Consider the following 23,032-nt stretch of genomic DNA (forward strand, 5'->3'; position numbering starts at 1 on the left):
AAAAGGACGCGGGAGATTCGATTGGAAGGCCCCTGGCTCGTCGCTAAGTCCCAAGAGTCTGCACTAACGAGCGCTTCCCGGGCAGGCCTCGGTCTTCTGCCTCAGGTGAGGAGCTGTGGGAAGAGATTCTCGTGGCGCGCAAAGGGCGAGACTCCTAACGAGGTCCTCAGTATCGTTACAAATGAGAACTAGAGCATTGTGTGTTGTTTTTTTCAGGAGTTAGGCTTTTCTGTAAAAGGATCCTGAGTAAAGAGGAAAAAGTTGAGTCATTTAAATTTTAGGCGGTGCTGTTGATAGAGTTCAGCGAGCGTTTACTCAGCATTTACTAAGCTATCGAGCTAGATGTGGGTGAGCGTGTGGAACCGGTAACACAAAGAGGAAAAGTACTACTCCAGTTTTTGAGGTGCTCAGAGATAGGGATTTAGCAGGCTATGCCGAGTACGGCGTGCCGAAAAGGGGTCTTTTCCAAACTGCTTTGATGGCCTAGAGGGAGAAGTGCTTATCAGTGTGCCCAAACCGAAAACTTCAAAGCTTTCTTGATTCCTTCCTTATCTCATATTCAGCTAGTCATCACCAGCCTCTTGAATATCTCGAATCCATACAATTCTCGCCACTTTTTACACCAAGACTGCTACATAGGTAGGTGACCAGCCTCCCAGCTGGCTCTCATTTCGATCCTGTTACTTTCCAATCTAGTCTCCACATTGCCAGGCTACATGATAAGTCGCAGATCTGATCAGGGCACGCCCCGTTTAAAACCTTTCCTTGCCTCCTGTTTGCCCTCAGGTTTAAGTCTAAACTCCTTCACATATTTTAACAGGGCCCTTCTTGTCTAGGCTTTTCCTACCTCTCCAGCTTTGTTTTTCACCACTCTAGCCCTAGGCTCCAGCCCTAGGAAATGTTGAGTTCCTCAAGTGCACTAACCCACCTCACCTCCATACCTCTTCTAACCCCATCCCCACTTTGGCCAATTCTTACTGCTTCCTTAACTTTCACTTTATTAAGACTTTTAAGTCAGAAAGCCTTTCCTGACTTGCAAGACTGGGTCACAAAGTACCCAGTAGTCATTGCAAATAGTTTTAAGTGCCTCCCTTTGCCAAGAATTACCAGGTACTGGGATTACAATGGTGAACAAGTTAGATTCCTCACCAAATAGAACTTAAACCTTTGCCTTGCTCTTTGATGGATGGAGTTAAGGATAACAGGTTAGGTTGGTCTGGGATGGCCTCTCTGAGGTCTTAAAACACAAAATTCAGCCAAGTAAATTTAAAAATCTAATTAGCTTTATTAAATGATCCAGGTAGCATGCTACCTAGCAAGTAGAAGGAAGCTCAGAAGAGTTGTACAAAATAGAAGGTTTTTATAGGAAAGAGGGCGGGGTGAGAAAGTTATTAGCAAAAGAAAGGATTGTTCCAAGCAAGGTCACTTTCCCTCTGGGGGAAGAGTGGTGAGTCTTATGCTGATTACCTTTGATAAGATGGAGAGAGCTCTTGGTGGCCTTGATCCAGAAAATCCCTTAGTGACCAGTTAAGACAATATTTCTGAGGGAGATTGAAAACTGCAATTAGATTAGGTATTAAGCGCCGGTTTGGGGACTCTGCATAAATGACTCCATTTGGGGTCTGTGGTTTTCTTTTTAACAGAGGGGTTGACAGCGTAAGGCCTAAAAGATGAGAATGATCCAGCCATGCAATAGAGAAAAGGAGGAACATTCCAGAATGAATAGGTTGTACAAAGGCCCTAAGGCAGGAAAGAGCTTGGCATCTGAGTGTTCAAGAACTTAAGGAAAGACTAGTGCTGCTTGGAACATATTCAGAAAGGATAGGTCGTGAGATGGGCCTTGAGAGATGAGCCGGGACAAGATCACACAGTTAAGAGGCTAAAGCAGCTGCAGAAGCAACAGGTGATTAAGATGGTGGCAAAATATATGGGTGGAAGTGGATGTTGGTTTTAAGATACAGAAATAGATCCAAGGACATACAGATGGGAATAATGTGGGACTTGAGGGGAAAAAGAATTAAAGATGATTCCTAGGTATCTGACCTGACTTAACTGGTTGAAGAGTAGTACCATTGCCGAGATGGAGAAAACTGTAAGAAAAGAAAGTGATATTTGTCTGATTGGACCAGGGGCCCCCAGATGTGGGGCAATGATCAGGTAGAAACCAGTGTCACAGGCAGTGAAAGGATTCACCCAAAGCGGCACGAAGGAGATAAAAGTTTATTGAATACACCACAAGGGAGCGGCAGGCAGGACAGCAAAGGAGAGACCCTCTGCCGAGAGAGTGAGTGGGTCTGTATTTAAAGGGGGGAAGGTGGGACACCTGGGTGGCTCAGTGGGTTAAGTGTCTGGTTTCAGTTCAGGTCATGATCCCAGCGTCCTGGGATCAAGTTCCACGTTGGGCTCCTTGCTCAGCAGGGAGCCTGCTTCTCCCTCTGCTTCTGCTGTTCCCCTTGTTTGTGCTGTCTCTCTCTGACAGATAAATAAATAAAATCTTTTAAAAAATGAATAAAGGGGGAAGATGAGGAGATGTGGCAATGTATGGAATTTTCCCTTTTTGGTAACTGTTCCTGGTTCTAAGTAGCCCGTTGGTCTGTTAGGGCCTATGGATATTTTGAGGTAGGTGGCCTGATGGGCATGTCTGTATTCAGCCGGTTGGTCACTGCAGGCCCTTTTGCCTTGCTCTTCATTCAGCTGCTCAAGCCTGTTCTAAAAGCAGTCTCTACAAAGAAGTTTAAGAGGAAACTAAGAATTCAAGTTTTTTACCTATTACAACTTGAGATGTCTATGAGACATCAAAATAGTTGGCTGTCCATAACTGTCCCCTCCATGTGGAAGTCTGGAGCTTGCAGATATTTTATGTACCTTTGTGTCATTTCCTAGTAGTTACACATTGTCTTAGACAACAGTTTATAAATGCCCTGAACACAAGAGCCTGTGTTTTCTATCTCTAACTCTATCCTCCCCATCCCTAAAATAGTACGTCATCTACCACAAATTCAGTGGACAAACTGTGTTGTACTAAGAGATTCTTTGGTGATTCTTGGGGTTTTTGTGGTTGTTGTTAGGGTTTATTTTATTTTAAATAGGCTCCACACCCAACATGGGGTTTGAACTCATGACCCTGAGATGAGGGTCACGTGCTCTACAGACTGAGCCAGCCAGATGCCCCTTCTTGGGTAGTGTTTTAAATGTATTTTTCACCAATATTTCTCCAAATAAAAGAGGGGGGTTTTTTTGTTTAATTTTCTGTTTCCTGCCTTCTCATCCCTTTCTAGAATTTTCTGTTAATGTCAGTAAGTCATTTCTCAAGGAGTTGTTATAACCACTTTTAGAAAAATTAGAAAAAGTATGCACCCTTGAGAGTGACCATTAGGTCGTTTTATTGAACAACTCAAAATAGTTGAGGCCTCTTGGCCTGTATAATATGAAACAGGAATCTGAGAGCAACAAGGTGACAGATTTTCTTGCACAGCAAGAACAGTTTTGGGAGTATAGAGGCTGCCCCGAGATGGCATGAAGACTATTTTAAAAAGCAATCGAAACCCAGCAGATTCAGGAAAAGCTCTTTACTTCCCCTCCCACCCCCATAACTGCCTAAAAAGAATTTAGATAGAAGACCTCATCCAAGAAGAGAGCTATCACCACACATATCTACATTGTGATATATAGTAAAATACAATAGAAAGGAGAAGCCTAGCAAGGCTGGTTCAGTCAAAGTCCTCTCTTATTCCCATTGTTTCTTAATGGCCCAGCAATCATTTGTTTACCAAACATTTACCCTTTTTTACTTTTTTCTGAGGATTGCATGCCTTCCCTTGGAAGTCCTGGACCCCTACCCACTTCTACTTAGTTTAGGATGACATATGTACCTTAATTTGCCTGACTGTCTTTGGATTTTTCAGGTCTGTGTGGATTCCCTGTTAGGTACACATGCTATTATATTTGATTTTCTTGTTAACTGTCTCATATTTTGATTCTTAGTGGAGCTAAAAGAACCTTGAAGAGGACAGGAATTCTTGTCCTCAGCAATGTTGAACAGTTAAGTTTTTCTCCATGATCGAACATTTAATAAGAATCATTCTAGATTTTCTAGTCTAGCCCAGAGGAGAAAAAAATTACATCAGTGTATATACATATAGGGGCATGGTTTTTCATATTAAGGCGCCTTTTAGGAAATTGGTAGTGAAGGAGTTTAGCTAAAAGGTCCCCAGATAATAGAGCAAAGATTTACAAAGTTATCTGAAAGGGACTGTAATGCTCTCAGGCTTTATGATTTAACTGTAACCATATTAATCACAAGTGTTGTTCACCATCACACAGCCTCAGTGGCTAGGCCAGTGATTTTCAAGTGTGGGCAACATAAGCACAAATTTCCATGCAAATTCTCAGGCCCTCGTCCCAGATTTACTGAATCAAACTCAAGTTGGGGCCCAGAAGTCTGTTTTATCAGGCCCTCTAGGTGATTTTGATGCACACTAAAGTTTGAGAACCACTTGGCGAGTATGAAAATGGATGGTAATTAATGAGTTATGTATCTGGGCCCATTGACAAAACCGTCTCTAGAGAGAAAAGGACGCATCAGCTGTATTAGCCTGATTCCATTAAAATATTTGATTCACCTAACGCCCCTTCTTAAAGCAACTTTCTCTTTATAATTTGGCTTAACATATCGTTATACCCAAAAGAAAATGTGGGTTTAAGATGTGTCCCTTCCTTGTGACTGTAATTTTTCATGGTAAATTAGTAAAGCATCTTTGGATATGGTTTAGATCCCCATATAACTTGATTAGAAAGAAAGCAAGTATTCCATGTTAAATACTGGACCCCAAGTATTTTAATAAATCTAAGTCAGAGTCTTCTTCATTCTTGGACATTCCTGGGAAATCTTCTGGGACTTCAAAAGCTCCCTGAGGCCCTAATTAGTTCCCATCAACCTATCCGAATATGCACATTTCTCCCCCTCTATCTCGATCTTCTTGTTTCTATTTTTATGTGTGAGACATTGAGAGGACCCAAGATTTTCTTTGTATTTCTGAGTTGTCTACGTTGTATTTTTATTATATTTATTGATTTTTTAAAGTATAAAAGTAATACATTTTCAAAATACTTTAAACATATAAAGAAAATAAATATCACCTTCAATCTGACAACCCTGTGAAAATAGTTTTCAAAAAAAGATTGTGTATTTGCCTAACTATTCTCCCTCCTCCAAGCTAAGACTAGATTAGTCCCCTTATTATATTTTCTCATGGGATTATGTACATTTATAGAATTTGCCACATTGTCAGTTAAATTTTTTATGTGATTATTGTCCATTTTGCCCATCACTTATCCCCAATACCTGGTAATTAGCAGCTGCACAATAAATAACTGATAAATTGAATTGGAATATGATTTACTGGCTGTGGTGGAGCTGAAAAAATTAAATGTTTTATCACCATCCTTCCCAATAAAATCAAGAAGAAAAATAAATTGCAAGAGATACTCTACAGGAAATTGTTCCCAAGTCCATTGTAAGGTTTTCGTAACTTTGGTATTTACTTGTTCCTGATGCTTCATTCAGTTCTCCATCAAACATGAATTCACCATGCTGCAAGTCAAGCAGTAGAGAGAGAGAGATAAACTACAATGACAAGTATCGTAAACAAAATACTATGAAAACAGCAAAAAGAATAACAGTGACTGCCTGAAAGGATCTTACTGGATTTGTATCCACCAGAAAATTAATAAGAAGCCTTTTTCCATCTTCTGGGGCTTACCAGGTGAAACACAAATAGTAAAAATAGTTTACTGACCTTTTTCATTTTAGTTCTCAAATTGGCCATTAAATTGTAAATACTGTAGTTTTTTAAGACATACTTATTTGATCCACTAGAGGGCAATAGACCCTTAAAGACAATTTAACCAACTTTACTTTAAAAATACAGCAATTAGTACTTGCACAATTAATTTAGAAATTAATCCCAAATATTTCCGCTTGTGTTTTTCATTTGTTGGTGAGCTGTCTGCCCAACTGGACAGTAAGCATCTTATTTTTCATTGTTTCCCCTACAACATTTAGCACAGTATTCTAGTTATCTTTAAGGTTTAATCCATTTCGTTAAGTTTGAATTTTGCAAAAGTTCTGTAAAGAGTATGATTTGATAAATGCCCATATAGTTGTGGTACAAAATAAAATTTTATTTTAGAGCCCTAAAGAAGATAGTCTCTGCTCATTATATGACCTCAATTAAGGGGGGGAAATGAAAATGAGGATATAATGCAAATGATTAAGTTTTAAATAAGGTACTATATATGAAACTACTCTGTGCCCTGTGATGTATATACAAATATAAGATTATTTTGTGATTTGGTAAAATTGTGTTTTATATTTAATGGTATATGGTAAAACCAGCTTGGGAAGAAGAAAGCTGAAGATCAGGATGGAAGTTAACAGCTGAAGTTCAGATCAACAGTTTTTGAGCTCGGCCTTGGGAATATAATGAGGTGGTCCTTCTAAGATCTTACCTTGTTCCAGGAGAAAACATTAAACAGCTAAGTTTATTATGATGTGATAAGTGGCAAGTTAAAAAGTAGGGTTCTTTACCGGGGAAAGCTTCCTGGAGAAGGCGGCCCCTAAGAAGACTTCTTAAAGAAGAATAAGCATTAGCCAGGAAAGTAAAGTAACATTTTAGACAGAGGAAGAAGGAAAAGAAGCAAAGGCAGAGAAATGTAAAACATATTGTAGTAGGGAAGAGAACAAGGGATACAACTCCGATTATTTTTTTGTGTTCTCTTAAGCATAAATTACTAACACGTGAAGAATGAGAGAGAACCAAGAAAAAAGGCATTAAGGAGAATAAAATCAAATGGAGATGACTAGACAAAACAAATGGTCAGATCTCTTTGTTAATAGTGGAAGACTTTTTAAATGGTCTTTAAATTAAAAAGGAAGGAAATCCTATTATGTTGCATATACCTACTCTTATAAAATTTTTTCTTAAATTGCAAAATTCTGCTTATAGTTTTTTATTCGGTGAATATTGATTAAGAACATACTTTGTGCTATGCACTGGGGTATATAGTAGAACACAAGATAGACCACATCCCTTTCTTCAAGGAACTTTCAGACTAGTAGGGGTAGAACAAACAAAAATAAGATGATATGTGCATTTTCATGGTTGGATATATCACAAGCAGGATTAGTACTATGAAGGAATAAAATGGGTGATGTCAAAAACTAAGAGGAAAGGTGTGTCTACTTAAGATAAAGTGGGGTTCTCTAAGGGGTTATATTAGAGTTATGGATAGAAGGATGAGAATGAGCCAACTATTTGAAGAATACTCTAGGCAAAGAGAAAAGCACAAAATCCTGAGAAGAGAAATTAGTGTGTTAGAGGAGCAGAAAGAAGGCTAGCATGCATTGAATTGCAGAGATTAAGCAGGAGAGTGTTAAAAGGTGACGTAAGGAGGTGGGGCTAGATGACCAAGAGCCTCATAGGCCATTGTAAGGAACTGAGGCTTCATTCTAAATAGCAAAATTTTAAGCAGATGAGAAACGACATTTTTCAGGTAGGGAGCTTTGCCCAACTCTATCTCCCAAAGCTCATAGGTAAGTGTACTGCCATGTTGTACCCTTCCCCAAACTGGATTTTAGAGGAGATATAGAGGGAGGAAGATGCCTTTGCTGACCTACATTCCATCATTTGTTGTGTTGGAAATAAACAAGGTTAGACGCACTAGAGCAGTATTTTGTGGCCTTCCTGTCTTCCCCTTGTATTCCATTCACCTACTCTACTTTGTCCTTAGAGATTGCCATGTGACCTAGATGACAACAAAATTTGGGAATACGTATCTTCCTACAGTAGAACCTTACTAGTCATGTATCCTAAGGGTCCCAAAACAAAGATGACAACAAAGAATTAGGATTAGTTTTTTTTATTTTTTCTATGTTCTCTTTAATAACATAGGTTAGTAATTTATATAAATCCCTTTATGTTTCTTCTTTGCAAGTTTTCATCTTACTGCCTAGGTGGTAAGATTTTATTTTCACAGAAATGTTTTGATTGATAGAATTGGTATCGTTTTAGATTTCCCTTCCATAGTCACCACATTTCTACATTTATGTCTTCCTTAGGAAGAGCTATATTTAAGATTCTATTGTGATTTTTAGACTAACTTCCACTTTGTTTGATTTTGCCAGTCACAGGAACAGTCGCACCCATTTTCAGAAATTGAAACCTTTGCCATGTGTTTACAAATGAAAAATTTATTGATATAGGTCTGTCTTAAACATGTACAGAGACTTTTATTTCAGAGCATTTATATTATGCTATACATAAGCTAATCAATTTTTTAAATTTTGATGAACCAACATTTGACTTTTTAAAAAGAAGTTTAAAAAGAAGAGAACATTGCTGTTGTTCTACTTCTATTAGTGTTTTATACAAGGATCTGAAAGCACTTTGTACTCTCTTTTGACCATGTAACATTTTTAGTTTTCTGTTTGCAGAATCAGAATTGTCTTTTTTTTCTTCAAGTTGTCTAAAAATATATACACTGAAATCTAATAAAGTGATTTTTTTTCTAGCCTAAAAGAACCATTACCCAATTTAGGTTCTTTAAAAGAATCACATAAGTTTATTTAAGTTCCTTCCTGTTAATGGAAGAAAAAAGTTCTTAGAGCTCTTCTACAGATGTGAAAAGGGCTAAATGATATCATTCCTGAAATACAGGGATGCAGCATTTATTCAAAAACAGAATATTTGTTTGAGCTACCTGTTTTAAATCTTATTTTGTTACTATTAATACTTTCAATTAGGCAGAAAAATAAAATGAGTTTTCCAATATCTTGACACTTATCACAAAAAACATCTATTCACTTTACAGTGGAGGCTAAGTTGTTTTCCTAAGAAATGAGTTATGTACATACAATTGAAGATTTGCCATTCATCCCGTGGCTATTTTGTTTTGCAGGCCACAGTGAGAACATATGAATAGAGGAAGAAAATTTCTTCTGGCCTCAGTTCTTGCTCTCCAGAATTCCAGTTTTATATATCCTTCATGTCAGAAGTGCTTGTCTCGGATAATCCTGGTCTCCAAAAGGTAAAAGTAAAGTCTGTAAGCATGAGAGAGGAAATACATGTGTACACTGTAGATTTCCTACAGCTCAGGGGCAGATAAGGATTAAATTCACCAGGGCACCTGGGTGGCTCAGTCAGTTAAGCATCTGACTTTGGTTCAGGTCATGATCTCAGGGTCCTGAGATGGAGCCCTCCTACAGGCTTCGTGCTCAACGGGGATTTTTGCTTGTCCCTCTGCCCCTCCCCCCACTTGTGCTCACGTGCATTCTCTCTCTTTCTCTCTCAAATAAATAAATAAATAAAAATACTTGGGGCACCTTGGTGGCTCAGTAGGTTAAATGTCCAACTATTGGTTTCAGCTCAGGTCATGCAGGGAGTCTGAGTTTCTCTCTCCTCCTCTGCCCCTCCCCCCACTTGCAGGCACGCAGGCGCGCTCTCTCTCGCAAATAAATAAATAAATCTTTCCTTAAAAATACTTTCTCTCTACCTAGAGGAGAGAATATATAGTTATAGTAAGTACTTGGTAGTATATAAGTAAGAATAGCCTGCCAGCAATATTCTTAGTCAAGTTCACATTTAATAGAGAGGGATTAGCAGTTCCAGCCCCTGTCTAGACTAAGGGATCCTTCTAGTAGTTATCACTGTTCTTTTATTGAGCCATTCTCTCAAGCATTCATTTGTAAACTCAAAAACACCCTGTTTGTGTTATTCATCATTAAATCTGTGTTATTCATCATTAAATCCTTAGCATCCAGTCCAAAGGTCTAGTTCATAGAAAACACACAGAAAATGTTTAAGTAAGTGAATAAATGACAATATGACAGTGTTTATAAGTATACTTAACTGCAGTATATCATGGTGATTAAAAAGCATAATTCCCTGGCGCCAAACTCCCAACCCTGTCACTTGAATTATCTGGGCTTCAAAATGGGGAAGGTAATATCTGCCTCATAGGGTTGTTATAAGGATCTAATGAGTTAATGTACACAAAATGCTTAGAACATTGTGTGGTACATAATCAGTAGTCTATACGTGTGAAATATTTTTTAAACTGTTTTGTTTTTGTTTTTTACCAAGTCATTTCTTATCAAGATAATCTGCAACAAAAATTTAGGTTGAACAATATTGCCATTGTTGCCTCTTTAGCCTGGTAATAACAATAGATAACATTAATGAATGTTTACCATATGCTAAGCACTATGCTGGGAGCTTTATATCTTTTAATACAATAGCTCCATGAGTGATGCTTTTGTTAATGCCAGCCTTCAAAGGAGAAAAATAAAGCTTAGAAACTTAAGTAACATGCCCCAAATCACACAGCTAGCTAGTTAGTGGCAGGAACATTCAAGCCTAAACAATTTGGCTGCTGTCTACATTCATAATCACTATATTACCTTCAAATTAGCAGTGGAATTTGTATCCAGAATGACATCACTGCCCCCTCTCTTTCCCAGAGCTTAAGATGCCCTGGATAAGGGAGCTCTGATTGAACAATTTAGGTATACAACAGATTGAGCAAAGAAGGGATTATGAGGATCCAGCTGTACTTAAGTCAGACTTTAAAGAAATTTGCAAACTATAAAACAATGCCACTCTCTTGACACTAATTTTTTTTATTTTGTAACACATAATTATTTTTCATAAAAGTAAGGTTTTTTTGGTTAACCATGCAATGAATCTATTATATGAGTGAATTAATAAATATTTTTTAAAAAATAAAAAAAAATAAATGTTAGTACGGAGTAATTAGTCTAGAGCTTTTTAAACTTTAATACGTGTACAAATCACCTGAGTTGCTTAAAAACATTTGTAAACTGCAAAATGCTGATACGTATTTTTCTAAGATTTGCTAAGAGCTTTACATTGGACCTGAATGTCTTCTTAATACATAAGGGTAAGGTTAGATGAATGGATTGGCATGGAGCCATTTTCACTGTGGCAAAAAATAATAATAATTAGCACAGATTTAGCGATGGTGAATCAGTAACTTATACAAAGGATTAACTCTTTGTTCGGAGTAGTCACCTTGTGAGCTATGGATTTTAGGCTCCCCCTAGTGGCTTTCTGCAGTAATCAAAATTATACAACTATCTCTAACATTTTCTATTTGCATTTTGCCACTCATTTTTAAGCCAGATCATTAGGGACATGAAGGAAGAATTAAGTCCTGGGATTAACCATTATCCTAAGATGTATTAAGAGGTCAGTTTGCTAAATTAAGAACATGAAAAATGGCTATCAGAGTTATAAGACATTGCAGACAACTAGAAAGGAGGGAAACACTAAGTAGAAGTGACAGTAATCATCACAGTATTTAATATAATTACAAGGAAGAAGCAGACTGACACATTAATTTGGCAAGATCTGCACTAGATCCTTCCTGACTTTTTTCTGTTCTTTTTTTTTTTAAGAGTTTATTGAGAGAGAGAGTGTGTGTGTGCATGCATGTGCATGCACATAGTGGTGGGAGGGAGGGACAAAGGGAGAGGGAAAGAGAAAATCTCAGACTCCCTGCTGATCCCAGAGCCTGACCTGGGGGTGGATCTCACCACCCAGAGATCATAACTTGAGCTGAAATCAAGAGTCTCACGCTCAGTTGACTGAGCCACCCAGGTGCCACTCTTTATTTCTTTCTTATACTTTGTCACATTTAATTCTTCAACCTTGTTTGTTTGTTTGTTTGTTTGTTCGTTTTACAAATTAGAAAATCAAGGTTTAAGTAATTTGTAACCATTCCAAGACCAGACCACTAGTACGGAACAGTAGAGTTACAGTTGACCACAGTAGTTTTTGACAAGAAAGCCTTTGGCCATAATTATATATCCCTTTAAAAAGATGTTTCACACCTAATTTCAGTAACCTAATAAATTCTCAGCATATTCCAAAGAATTAAAGAAAGTACAGGTTATTCTTATATGGTGAGAAAAAGAAAACTAGGTACTTTGTATATAAATATTTATTGAATGTTTCAAGATTATTCATTATTCTCTTAACAGATACTGTTCTCTTAACAAAAGATAGACACTAAACATCAGGTCTTCTGTTGGTGTGGTCCTCATTTCGTTGTTTACTTTGCCCCCCAATTCCAGACTATAATAAGCCTCAATTTGTTAATTGTAATTTAGCTACCTAAAGAATATCTTTCTTCCTCCTTTCCCTCTCTCTCTCTCCCTCTCTCATGTGCAGTTTTTCTTCGTTATTTTTTTCCTTTTTTTAAGTAGGCTCCATGCCCATTGTGGGGATCAGACTCACTACCCTGAGATCTAGAGTTGCATGCTCTACTGGCTGAGCCAGCCAGGCGCTCTTTCTTCAGTTTTCTATCAATTTGGTGCTATTTCATTTAAGTCAGTAAAAGTAGTTGTTATGAATAGAGAAGATGAAAAGATGCTGACCTGAAATCATTTAAGAATATGTTATATAAGTAAATTCGTACACAAAATGTAATTTTTAATCTTTACTTTTCCAGATTTATTTTCCATAGTATAAAAAAAATTAGTAAACATCTCTATAGTTTTTTTTTTTCCTCCACTCTTCCAGGTCTCGTTGTCCAAAATGTGGCTCTACTGGTAAAGCTGAAAATGCCAGTTACAGATACAAACTTTCCTTAAAAGTTGCAGAATCAAACAAATTGTTTGGCATTACTGTATTTGGAAGCTGCTTAGATGCATTTTTTGGTCTTACAGCCACTGGTTTGCACAGGTAAAAATATTTAAAGCATTTTTTTTCCTAGCTACTCCTTTAGTATATCAGTAGAATTTGAAGATATGTGTTTCTAAGGGAATATGCATTTAGTTGAAAGATAATCACTTGACCTCAAATCATTGGTTCCTTTAAAAGATAATCAAATAAATAGAAAGGTATTTATTTCCTGATTACCTATTGTGATGATATTAAACCAAACTCCTTTTATTCAGGGCAACTAAGCTGTCCTAAAAATATTAGTTTACAATAATCCAGATTAGAGGAATATAAGATAAGAAAGTTAAATTGTTTCAAACTAAAGGATTATCCAAACCAAGGTTAGCTTTCAAGTAGCCAAAGCCCCTTAAGATGGAAAAAGCATTGAGGGAATATTTGCATGTCGGAGGTTGAAAATTTGTCATTTCTCTCACTTGCATTGCAACTTCCTCTGCATAGTTTGACCTATGAAGGTGTCCTGAGATGTAAGAATGATACAAGCAATTAAAACTTTTTCTTCCCTTCCATCTTCTACTCTCCTCCCCTAATCACTTGACAGAAGAAATCTCTGTCTGTTTCCTTGTAGTTGAGAGCCAACAGGATTATCAAAGGAGGAAAGACTTCCTTCTGCTTTGAGGGCTAAAGATCCCACTGCTATTCCTATTGCCACTTTTGGAATAAATGCTGGGCCTGATTACTAGAGAGGCATCTACTTTATACACACTTGATCATTTTTTACTTTCTAAGCTATGGGAAACTAGAGGGAGCAAAATGCCTACCTTTTTAAGTCCTTTTTTTTTTTTTCTATATATAACTCCAAAGGTTTATGCTGCATTTTCAAACTAATTGTATTTTTTTTGTGGCAAGTTAAAATTTCAAAGCTTTTGTCTTCACATTTTTAATTTTCTTTCCAATCAAGGTACATTCAGGATCCTAATGAAATTTCAGAAACACTGGACAGTGATGCAATTCGGAGCCTATTAACTAAAGCAGTTGAAATTTGCTTTGTTGGACAAAGCTTTATTTTTGGAGTGACGGTAATTGAGACTAGCTTTCTTTTTAGTATTTTGTTAACATTTCCATTGTAATAAAATAATTTGAATTTTCTGAATAGTCTTTAGGAGTCATAAATGTGAGGGTCTGTAGAAGCACTTTAAACTATGTAAAAATAGGCTAAATGTGATCTGTTAAAACAACATGTGTGACAGCTTCCTCTTTCAAAAGTGAGAAGAGCCCAGTTCAGATTCTTTCAGAGCTTTACAAATCTAAATTTATTTTAAAGTCAGAATAATTAGATATTTTGTTTTGATATTTGGTGTTTATTTCACTCTCCAAATTTTGTTTCAATTCTGTAGTAAAACTTGTTATCAACTCTTTATTAGTTTGAGTTTATCATCTGTAAAAGGAGGAGAGAACTAACATGGAAAGCAAAGTATCTGAGTATTGGTTACTCTAAGAACAGGTGGGAAGGATGGTCTTAAATAATTACAGAAGTGATTGTAGAAGTTATAAGAATATACTGACCCTGGAGGAATAATCGTTTTCTGTCTCACCTATGCTAAAGGGAACAAATGGAAATTTTGCCCACACTTGAGTCAAGGTTTCATGGAATAGAGCATTCTACAGCTGAACATTGAGAAAAACTCAAAGTAACAGTGAAATCAGGAGCTACAGAGCTTTTTGTTCTTGTTGCTGCTGCTGCTGCTGCTGCTGCTGCTGCTATTAAAATCTTAGCTGGTTTATGTTCTTTTTTTAGTGAGTGTGAACTTTTCCTTAAACATTCAAAGTTTCTGGATTCTATTGAGAAATATAATAGTAGGTACTATTGAGCAACTACTGTTTGCTTAGCACTGCAGTTTTTCTTGTGTTATTGATAATAAAATAGTCCTGCATATTTATCCTTATTTTATACATGAGAGAACTGAGGTTCAGAGAAGTTAAATAATTTGTCCAAAGCCCCAACACTAGTAAATGTTAGAACCAATCTCTTTACTCCAACGTTTATTTCTATTACTTATGCTACTCTACCTATAACACTATAGGAATTGAAATTATAGGGGTAGGAGTTATAACTGTGTCTCTTTTAACCCTGTTTCACCTTTGAGTCAAAGGAAGAAATTTTTGTTCTCATTTAAATTCATTTACTTCTTTCACAGAATTTTGGAAACCAACATGGACAAGGTTCAGATTCCAATAACTTCTTAAAGCAATGCTCTGACCACAAGAGAGAAGTTACAGCATTAGTAGCTTGCCAGATTGTTCTACCAGACCCAGGTGTTTCAGGCTTCTCTGTCATTGACTATTTCCATCAGCTCTTGCAGCTTTCTGATTTCAGGAAACTTGATAGTGGCTCCCAGGCATCAAATAGCCACTTACTTGGTTCAGAACACACAAATAGTGATCTCAGCAACATCTGTGGCCCTGACAGCAGTTCTTGTTTTTTCAAGTCCCATAGCAGAGATAATTTTTCAAGATTCTGGCAGGCATCACTTGAACTCACTTCCATTCTTTCAAACCTAACAAATGATGATATTTCAGCTTCAGAACAAAGGAAGGCCATTGGTACTCTTCACCAGAACAGAAAGTGCATCTCTTTTGTGGAGGCGCCAGGTTCCAGTAGCTGCCGTGATGCCTTTCAGGGTTCTTGGAGCCTTGTTTCATACATGGATAAAAAGAGTACAGCACAGAAGTTGGGTGAAGAACTTGGCTTACAAGCTTATCAGCCCATTGCAGTCCGTACCAATCATGAAATCGGAGTTACTGACTCTAATTTTTTCCCTTTGAAAATGCAAGAGCCCCTGGAGTCAAATAATAAAGCTAGCCTTCAGGAGAGATCTACGTGTTGTCCACCTTCATCACTCAGACTTGAAGAGATAGCTAGTAGTTCCCAGGACTGTGACCCTGAGATTTGGGATGATCTGCCATTCTCTGAAAGCCTGAATGAGTTTCTGGCAGTTGTCGAAAGTGAAATTGCTATAACCCAGACAGATGCCAGTAGTAGGAAATGTCATCTAGATCATGACATCAATAGATTACATGCAGACCACAGCAGGTTATCTATGACTTCCCAGAGAACTACTGGAGCCATGCACACATCGCCTGTAGCTTTAAGATCATCTCAAGCAACCGTCAAAGCAAGCTGTAGCAAAGATAACTTCCTTTCCCACTGTGAAGCAAATCCAAGTCCTAGTGTTCAGGAGTCACAGTCAAATAACGCAGCAGAGTCTGTCTCTATAAGTAGTAATGGAAGTGATATTTCTGAATATTTTCCGCCAAATACTTATCTGTCAGCTCTATTTCCATCTTCAAAAGGTTCAGGAACAACAGGTACTCTTAAGTCTACCAGAATTCCACCACGTAGGGCTAAAATTTCATTTAGGAGCAATACTTCAGAAAGTGACCATTCTTATCTCAATAGCAAATATTTCAAAAGATGTGGGGAAAAATCACTTTCAGAAATGAGTGAAAAGTTGGTAACTTTGTGTTCAAGGAGCTATAATAATATTTCTGACCTTTGCAACTTAGAAAGTAAACATTATAGGTGGCCAAAGAACCAAGGTGACAGTTTTAGAATCTGCAGGAAACTTACATATCCTTTAGAAGCACTTTGCAGTAGTCCAAATAGAAGTACAAATACACTGAAAGAAATGCCTTGTGGACATATCAACAATAACTTAACACAGAACTATTCTGGTCATGAAGGTAGCTACAATGCTTCTGCTGATCTCTTTGACGATAGTGCTAAAGAAATGGACATTACAACAGAAATTACCAAAAAGTCACAGGATATTTTGTTACAGTGGGGAAACTCTTTGGCAGAAAGTCTTCATACAGAATCAGATTTCTCACTGAGATCACTTCCTGAGAATTCCAGCCACTTTTCACAAAAGTTATCTTTGCAAAGCATATCTGCCTCTGTGTATCCAAGAACATGTTCTTCTCCACCTCATTTTCAGGCAGATTCAGAATATGATTTGGGAGATAGCCAAGACTTTGTTCCATGTTCACAGTCAACTCCAGTTGCAGGATTCCACCAAACAAGAACTCATGGGATGGAAGGAGCTTTCAAAAACTTACTTGCCTTTTATTCGGATCTTGATGTTAACTGTAAAAAAAGAAGGCTTTCCTCTGAAACTGATGTACAACAAGCCACCCCTAGCTGTCCAAACAGTGTGAAGACACCCAGCCAGAAATTCAGGAGCCCTGTTAAACCTGGTATTCCACAACCAGGGGTTTTCAACAATAGTCCTATTGCTGAGTGTTCTGAAACTGATAATGAATGGGTCCCTCCTACTACAAAAAAAGTTTTTCCTTCAGAAATGCTTGGATTCCAAGCCGGGGGTCTAAGGAAATGCTCCGCTGCCTGTGATTCTCCTGATCAAAAAGAGTTACCAAGAAAGAAACTGAAATGTGTCAAACGAAGAAGTTCAGGCTGGCTTTCCAAAGAGTCAGTTTTGGGACTTGGTTCTTGTTCAGAAGTCCAGTGTTGCTTTCCATTTTCAGAAAAGTGGCCACCTTCCGTGCCTGAGTCTAAAAGTGGTTGGTCTCCTGAATTATTTTCATAAAAAGTCAACCTGAACCCAGTTGCTAAGCTTTTAAATGTAGGTCTGTTTGGAAATCTTCGCCTCCTGTGGTATGGAAAGCAATCTTGATTTTTGAAAACTTGAACAGAAGCAGATAGAAAACAGGCATGTAAATCCGTTGTTTTTTCCCCAGTGTTTTGTCCAGAATGCACTCGTTCAAATACTTTGGCACTTTATCTTATTGTTGATTGTCCTTGAGTAATATTGTTAATTTTGCTTGTTAAAAGTATTTGTTAAGATCACATGTACATTCAGAAATAAAGCTTTTGCAAACCAAACTTAAGGTCTAAATTGTTATGAAAATGCCTGCTATGTATTAGGGCCAACTGCTGTGCTGAATTTGTGATACAAAGCTACGAGATCAGTAATCAAAAGATTTTAGTCTGCTGGGTAAGACAGACATATAATAGACAATTTCAGTACAATGCAGTAAATGCAATGATAGAGTTTTTTAATGGGTACTAAAACATTTATGATGCTATGGGAGCATGGTAGAGAATCAATTAACCCAGCGATATCTATGGGCTGGGGATAAGAAAGGTAAATAAAACCTTAACTGTTTAGAGTTAAATGTGACACTGTCGGTTATTTTATTTAGTATTTATTGAATGGTTACTGCATACCAGGCACTGGGCTAGGTGCTAAGAACTCAAAAATGAAAATCAAGCCGTTCCGTCAAGAAACTCATGGCCTAGTGTAAACAACTAGCAAGCATCTCTTAAGTTCTATGATAGGAGATAAGCTTGAAGAGCTTAGAGGAGCAAAAATGGATAGAGTATAGACTCCTTAACAGCATCTAAGCTGCACCCTGTGAAATCTTTTACATATGTAAAATATGAAATCTTTTATGTCTTTTGCCGTTTACCACCGCAGCTATTCCAAATCTTCACTCTTCATACCTCCAACCTACACTACTCCTTTCTACATGCATCATGGAGAAGATTGAGATCACTTGGTATTCCCTCAGCTACCCACTTGTCTGTACTCGTCCACAGCTTCTTTATTCTCAGAAGGTGATGCACACCTTCTATTTAGTGCTAATCTTTCTTTTGGGCTGTTATTACACCCATCTTTGCTTTCTTACTACTGACTTTTGGCTCTCCCCCCCCAACTTTTTATTTTGAAAATTTACAAATACAGAAAATTTGGAAGAATAGTAAAATGATATAACATCTACACATACCACTTAGATTGAATCATTTTTAACACTTTGCCTTTCGTGTATGTGTGTATTTGCTTTTACTGTATCTGTATAGATATATAGTTGTTTTTGATGAACTGTTTGAAGATAAGCTACAGATACGACATTTCACTCCCAAATACTTTACCCTGAGTTTCTTTAAAGTGAGGACTTTTTCTTCTACGTAACTGCAATATCATTATCATACCAAAGAAAAATAACAGTAATTGTCCAATGTCATCTAATATTCAGTCCATATTCAAGTTTTTCTACTTGCCCTAGATCATCTAATAATTGATGATGTTTAACCAGGATTTCTGTAAGTTTCATCCATGGTGTTTCATTGTGTTTCTTGGTTGTTGTTTTTTTCCCTAGAACTTTACCTTTTATTTTTCACCACATTGACTTTTTTTAAGAAATCAGACCATTATTTTATAGAATGTCCCACTTCTTAGATTTGTATGTTTTCTTCTTTATAGTATCAGTATCTTGACTCTGTCCCCCAGTATTTCCTATAAGAAAAGCCTGAAGACTTGATTAGTTTCCGGGTTTCGGCAGAGATATTTCCTGAGTTATGTTGTGTATTTCATATCAAATCATATTAGGAGACAGGGTCACTGTATGTTAGTGATACTACATTAGATTGCTTGGTTCATTTGTTGCCTACCAGATCTCACTATTGTAAAAGTACTTTTTTTTTATTCAGTTGCACTCATTCTTTTTAATACTCTGTATAATACTCCTTGCTACATCCCTGCTAGTTACTCTTGTTCACAGCCAGTCTCCTTTAAAAAATAGTAGCTGTCAACTTATACAGCATTCACCGTTCAACCTGCTGCAATCTGTCTTTCCCACCTCCGGTGTATATAATGTCAGTGGTTTTCTAACCCTGAAATCCAATGGATTTGTCATTTCTTATGTTACTTGATCTCTTTGCACTTCTTCCTTTTCCAAGTTATTATTCTCCTAGTTTCCGGTTTTGCCTAGTTTCTGCTCCTCTTTGATCAGTGCTGCCTACAGGGCAGATATTTTTTTGCAAGGCATTTGTCTATATAACAATTTGATTTTAAACTGGATTACAAAATTCATGAGCCCACGTAAGATAGAGTGTTTTGTCAATAAAGATTTAGAATACTGGATAGAGAAAGAGTACAAGTTTATTGCTCAGTCAGTGCATGTGAAGATTCTTCATAGTATATAGGCCCCATCTTTTCATCATCTTTATTGTCAGGTGCCATTCCTGGCTAATTTCATATCTCCCACTGCAATAAAAGAATAGTAATGCAGTTATTCACAGTGCTGACTCTTAAGAACGTGTTTGTATTGAACTGTATGGATCTTGCCTCTACAGTTCCCTAATACCATCTATTTAATGCTGATTATGTCATTACTTAATGATGTTGCATCCATTGTGTCACTGAATACTGGCTTTTAGTGACTCTATCAAAGGTCGTTACCATGCCTCATTGATGATTACCAAAAATGCACATCTCACCCAGAATATGCAGTATTCATTTTCTGGTCATATTTACCATTTGGACTTATATAGCATAAACATAGAACACATATTCCAACCATGTCTTCTCTTGAACTTTTTAGGCTGTAATTACTGCATTCCTAGACCGTGATCTCTTGGTCACACCCAGGAATAATAGGCAAGAGGCCCAAGGGTGGAGCAAGAGTTGGTTTCATTTGTGCAAGGAACACCCATTCCTTCATCAGCATGGCTTAAATCCAAACCTGGAGAGCAGTGTCATTATCAATTGAAACAGGAGAGGACACTGATTAGAAGGGACAATTGCCATTGTGGAGCAACAGTCTTAAAAAGCCTCAGATGAGATGGGCCTGGCCTGACAAGGTGCAGAACCTGCAAAGGGATAAGGTGATCTCCCTAGGTCCAATGGCAGGAAGTGAACAGGGTAAAGAACAACTGCCACCACCCTCACAAGCCTGGGGTTTACATACCAGAGACAGCACCATAGTTGGAACAGGCCAGACCGGTGAGAGCCAGTGCACGGGCCCACACACACACAGCTCAATCCTAAGGGTCAGTGGTGACATTTGGTAGTCCAGAACCTGGAATTCATTTGTCCAATAGGAGAATCACTTAAAGCACCATTCTTGCAGCTCAACTACATACTGTCATGGGAAAGAAATACTGCTTCAGTCAGCAGGAATGGCCTACTGTTCAGACCCAGGGTAGTTCCATAGGTGCAAGACCCAGAGCTCAGGGCATGTGCTCCACACCCAGCACGAGTTAGAGGGTTAGAGAATACCTCAAAGGGGAGAAATGGTGCCTATGCCAGGCACCAAAGTGAAACTTAGAGAATTTTAAGAGGTACTTCCAGCAACAAGATCCCATGTGGGACCAGATCTGGGTTTAGGTTGCCTTGCTTAGTCCCAGGAACTGGAGAACTTAGAAAATCTTGGAAGGCACTCTAAAGCACCAGTCCTCTGAAGCATGGGTACTTTGGCAGGAACCCTGTACACTTGGGTCTCAAAAGTATTGTCTGATCATCTCCCCTTATTGTCTTTGCCTTTTTATTTGCCTACACTTTAAAAGATGGTGCCTGTCAGTGTTCTATTATTGGCCCTTCTACATGTACTCTGTGGTTGAATTCATCCACTTAATCTACAGTTACCACCCATAGCCTGTTTAATCCAAAGTCTCTCTATCTAGACTTTCCCCTGAGATCACACTTGTATGTTAGTATTTTTGTTATCATTCAGTTCAAAATGTTTAATAATTTCCATGTGGTTTCTTTGACCCATGAGTTTTTTTACAAATGTGTGTTTTAGTTTTCAAGCATAAGGTTCTTTTTCTAGTTATCTCTTTATGAATGACTTCTACCTAAATTACATTGTGGTCAGAAAACTTACTCTATATTATTTCAGTCCTTTGAAATTTGTTGAGAGTTGTTTTGCGGCCCCATCTATAGTCAGTTTTTGTGAAGTTTCCATGTATGCTTGAGAACATGCATTCTGCAGTTACTGGACACAGTATTTTTTATGTATATATTAGATATGTTAATCATGTTCTGATTATTTGTACTGATTTTTCCCCCATTCTAGCAATTATCAAAGGAGGTATTTTTAAATCTCCCTCTATGTGAATGTGTTTTGCATTTTAGTGGGTTTTTTTTTTTTGAGATTGCATTATTAGGCACAAATTCAATTTTGTATCTTCCCGATAGACTGAAAAGTCCATCTTGAAAAGCTCATCTCATCACCATGAATGCTTTTTTTTTTTTTAAGTAATCTCTACACCCAATATGGGACTTGAACCCATGACCCCTAGATCATCATTGCATACTCTATGGATAGCCACCCAGGTGCCCCACCATGAATGCTTTAATGTGCTAATATCCACTTGTTATTACAATACTACATTAGCTTTGTTTTGGTTAGTATTTGCAAAAGGTTTTGGGGTTTTGTTTGTTTTCCATTTCTTTTTGATCTTTCAGTATCTTTACGGCTTAGATGTGTTTCCTATAAAACTCTTAGCTGGGTTTTCTGTTGTCCAGTTTGAGAATCTTTGTCCTCTAACAGAACATTTAGTCCATTAGCAATGTAACCAAAATATATTTGGGTTTGTCTTCTTTCATACTTCCTATTTATCGTGCCTTCATTGTTTCTTTCCTTCTCCTTTCTTTTCTGATTGGTTTTTGTTGTTTTGTTTTTTATAATTCCTGTTTTTCTTTCTCCTAGGTTTGGAAATTAAATACTGTTTGTTTTTGTTTTTACCTAGGAATTACACCATGCACCCTTAGTTTATCAAAGTATAAAGCTAATCAATGCTTGTAATCCTTTCCCAAAGACCTTAAGTCATTTTCAATCCATTTACCCTTCTCTTATATTTATCATGAATTTGAATTCTTTGTTTTTTACCCTATCAGATACTAGTTTCTACAGTTCTTTATTTGTGTTTTGTTTTTGGATTTACCTATATATCTACCTTTCTCTTTGCTCTTTAATTTATCTTACATCTTGCACCATCACTCTCCTTTGGTCTGAAACCTATCCCTCAGAATTTCTTTAGTTGAAATTCTCTTGGTGGGAAACTCAGTTTTTGTTTATTTGCTTGCTTGCTAAAGGCCACATTCACATAAGGTTGAGGTTAATGATATCCAAGATGGCTAAAACAGAAACCTAAAAATGAGTGGCTGGAGAAGCATTTTCCCACTCTGGAGATCTAAACTTAAGGTACGTGTGTTTGGCAAAATACTCCAATTTTTGTAGGTCTTAACCAGGTTATTTATCTCAGGGCTTGCAGTTTGGCTGGTACCAGATGAAGAGATTGATTGAAAGTATTTGAACAGATATTAATTTGAATAAGCTGGATAGATATGATAAAGTTAACTGGAGTCAACAAATGCCTTTGACGGTGTGTTCCAACTCTCCTTGAAGTTGATACAGTTCCTCTAACATTAAACCTGTAACTGAGCAGCCAATCAACCTGAACTCTACAGTATCTGCTATAGATTGAATTAGGTTCCTTTTTTTTTAATTTATGTGATATTTTTATT

At 37.4% G+C, this 23,032-nt stretch overlaps 1 protein-coding gene across 1 annotated transcript; it reads left to right on the top strand.

Moving 5' to 3' along the window:
* The first annotated feature begins 9 nt into the window (after window positions 1-9).
* On the top strand, window positions 10-17,815 carry DDIAS (DNA damage induced apoptosis suppressor). The gene is made up of 5 exons (XM_045815627.2): window positions 10-105; window positions 8,959-9,087; window positions 12,603-12,764; window positions 13,663-13,780; window positions 14,900-17,815. The coding sequence occupies exons 2-5, from the start codon at window positions 8,975-8,977 to the stop codon at window positions 17,306-17,308; spliced, it is 2,802 nt and encodes a 933-aa protein (XP_045671583.1). The 5' UTR covers window positions 10-105; window positions 8,959-8,974; the 3' UTR covers window positions 17,309-17,815.
* The last annotated feature ends 5,217 nt before the right edge of the window (window positions 17,816-23,032 follow it).

This window comes from Ursus americanus, chromosome 16 (genome assembly GCF_024610735.1).
Source record: "Ursus americanus isolate L20-20 chromosome 16, mUrsAme1.1.p, whole genome shotgun sequence".
NCBI lineage: Eukaryota > Metazoa > Chordata > Mammalia > Carnivora > Ursidae > Ursus > Ursus americanus.

Excerpts from the sequence above, each read along its gene's own strand:
- DDIAS (XM_045815627.2), top strand. The coding sequence starts at position 8,975 with ATGAATAGAGGAAGAAAATTTCTTCTGGCCTCAGTTCTTGCTCTCCAG. Across the intron at positions 9,088-12,602 it reads ATAATCCTGGTCTCCAAAAG|GTCTCGTTGTCCAAAATGTG; the intron begins GTAAAAGTAAAG and ends CCACTCTTCCAG. Across the intron at positions 12,765-13,662 it reads ACAGCCACTGGTTTGCACAG|GTACATTCAGGATCCTAATG; the intron begins GTAAAAATATTT and ends TTTCCAATCAAG.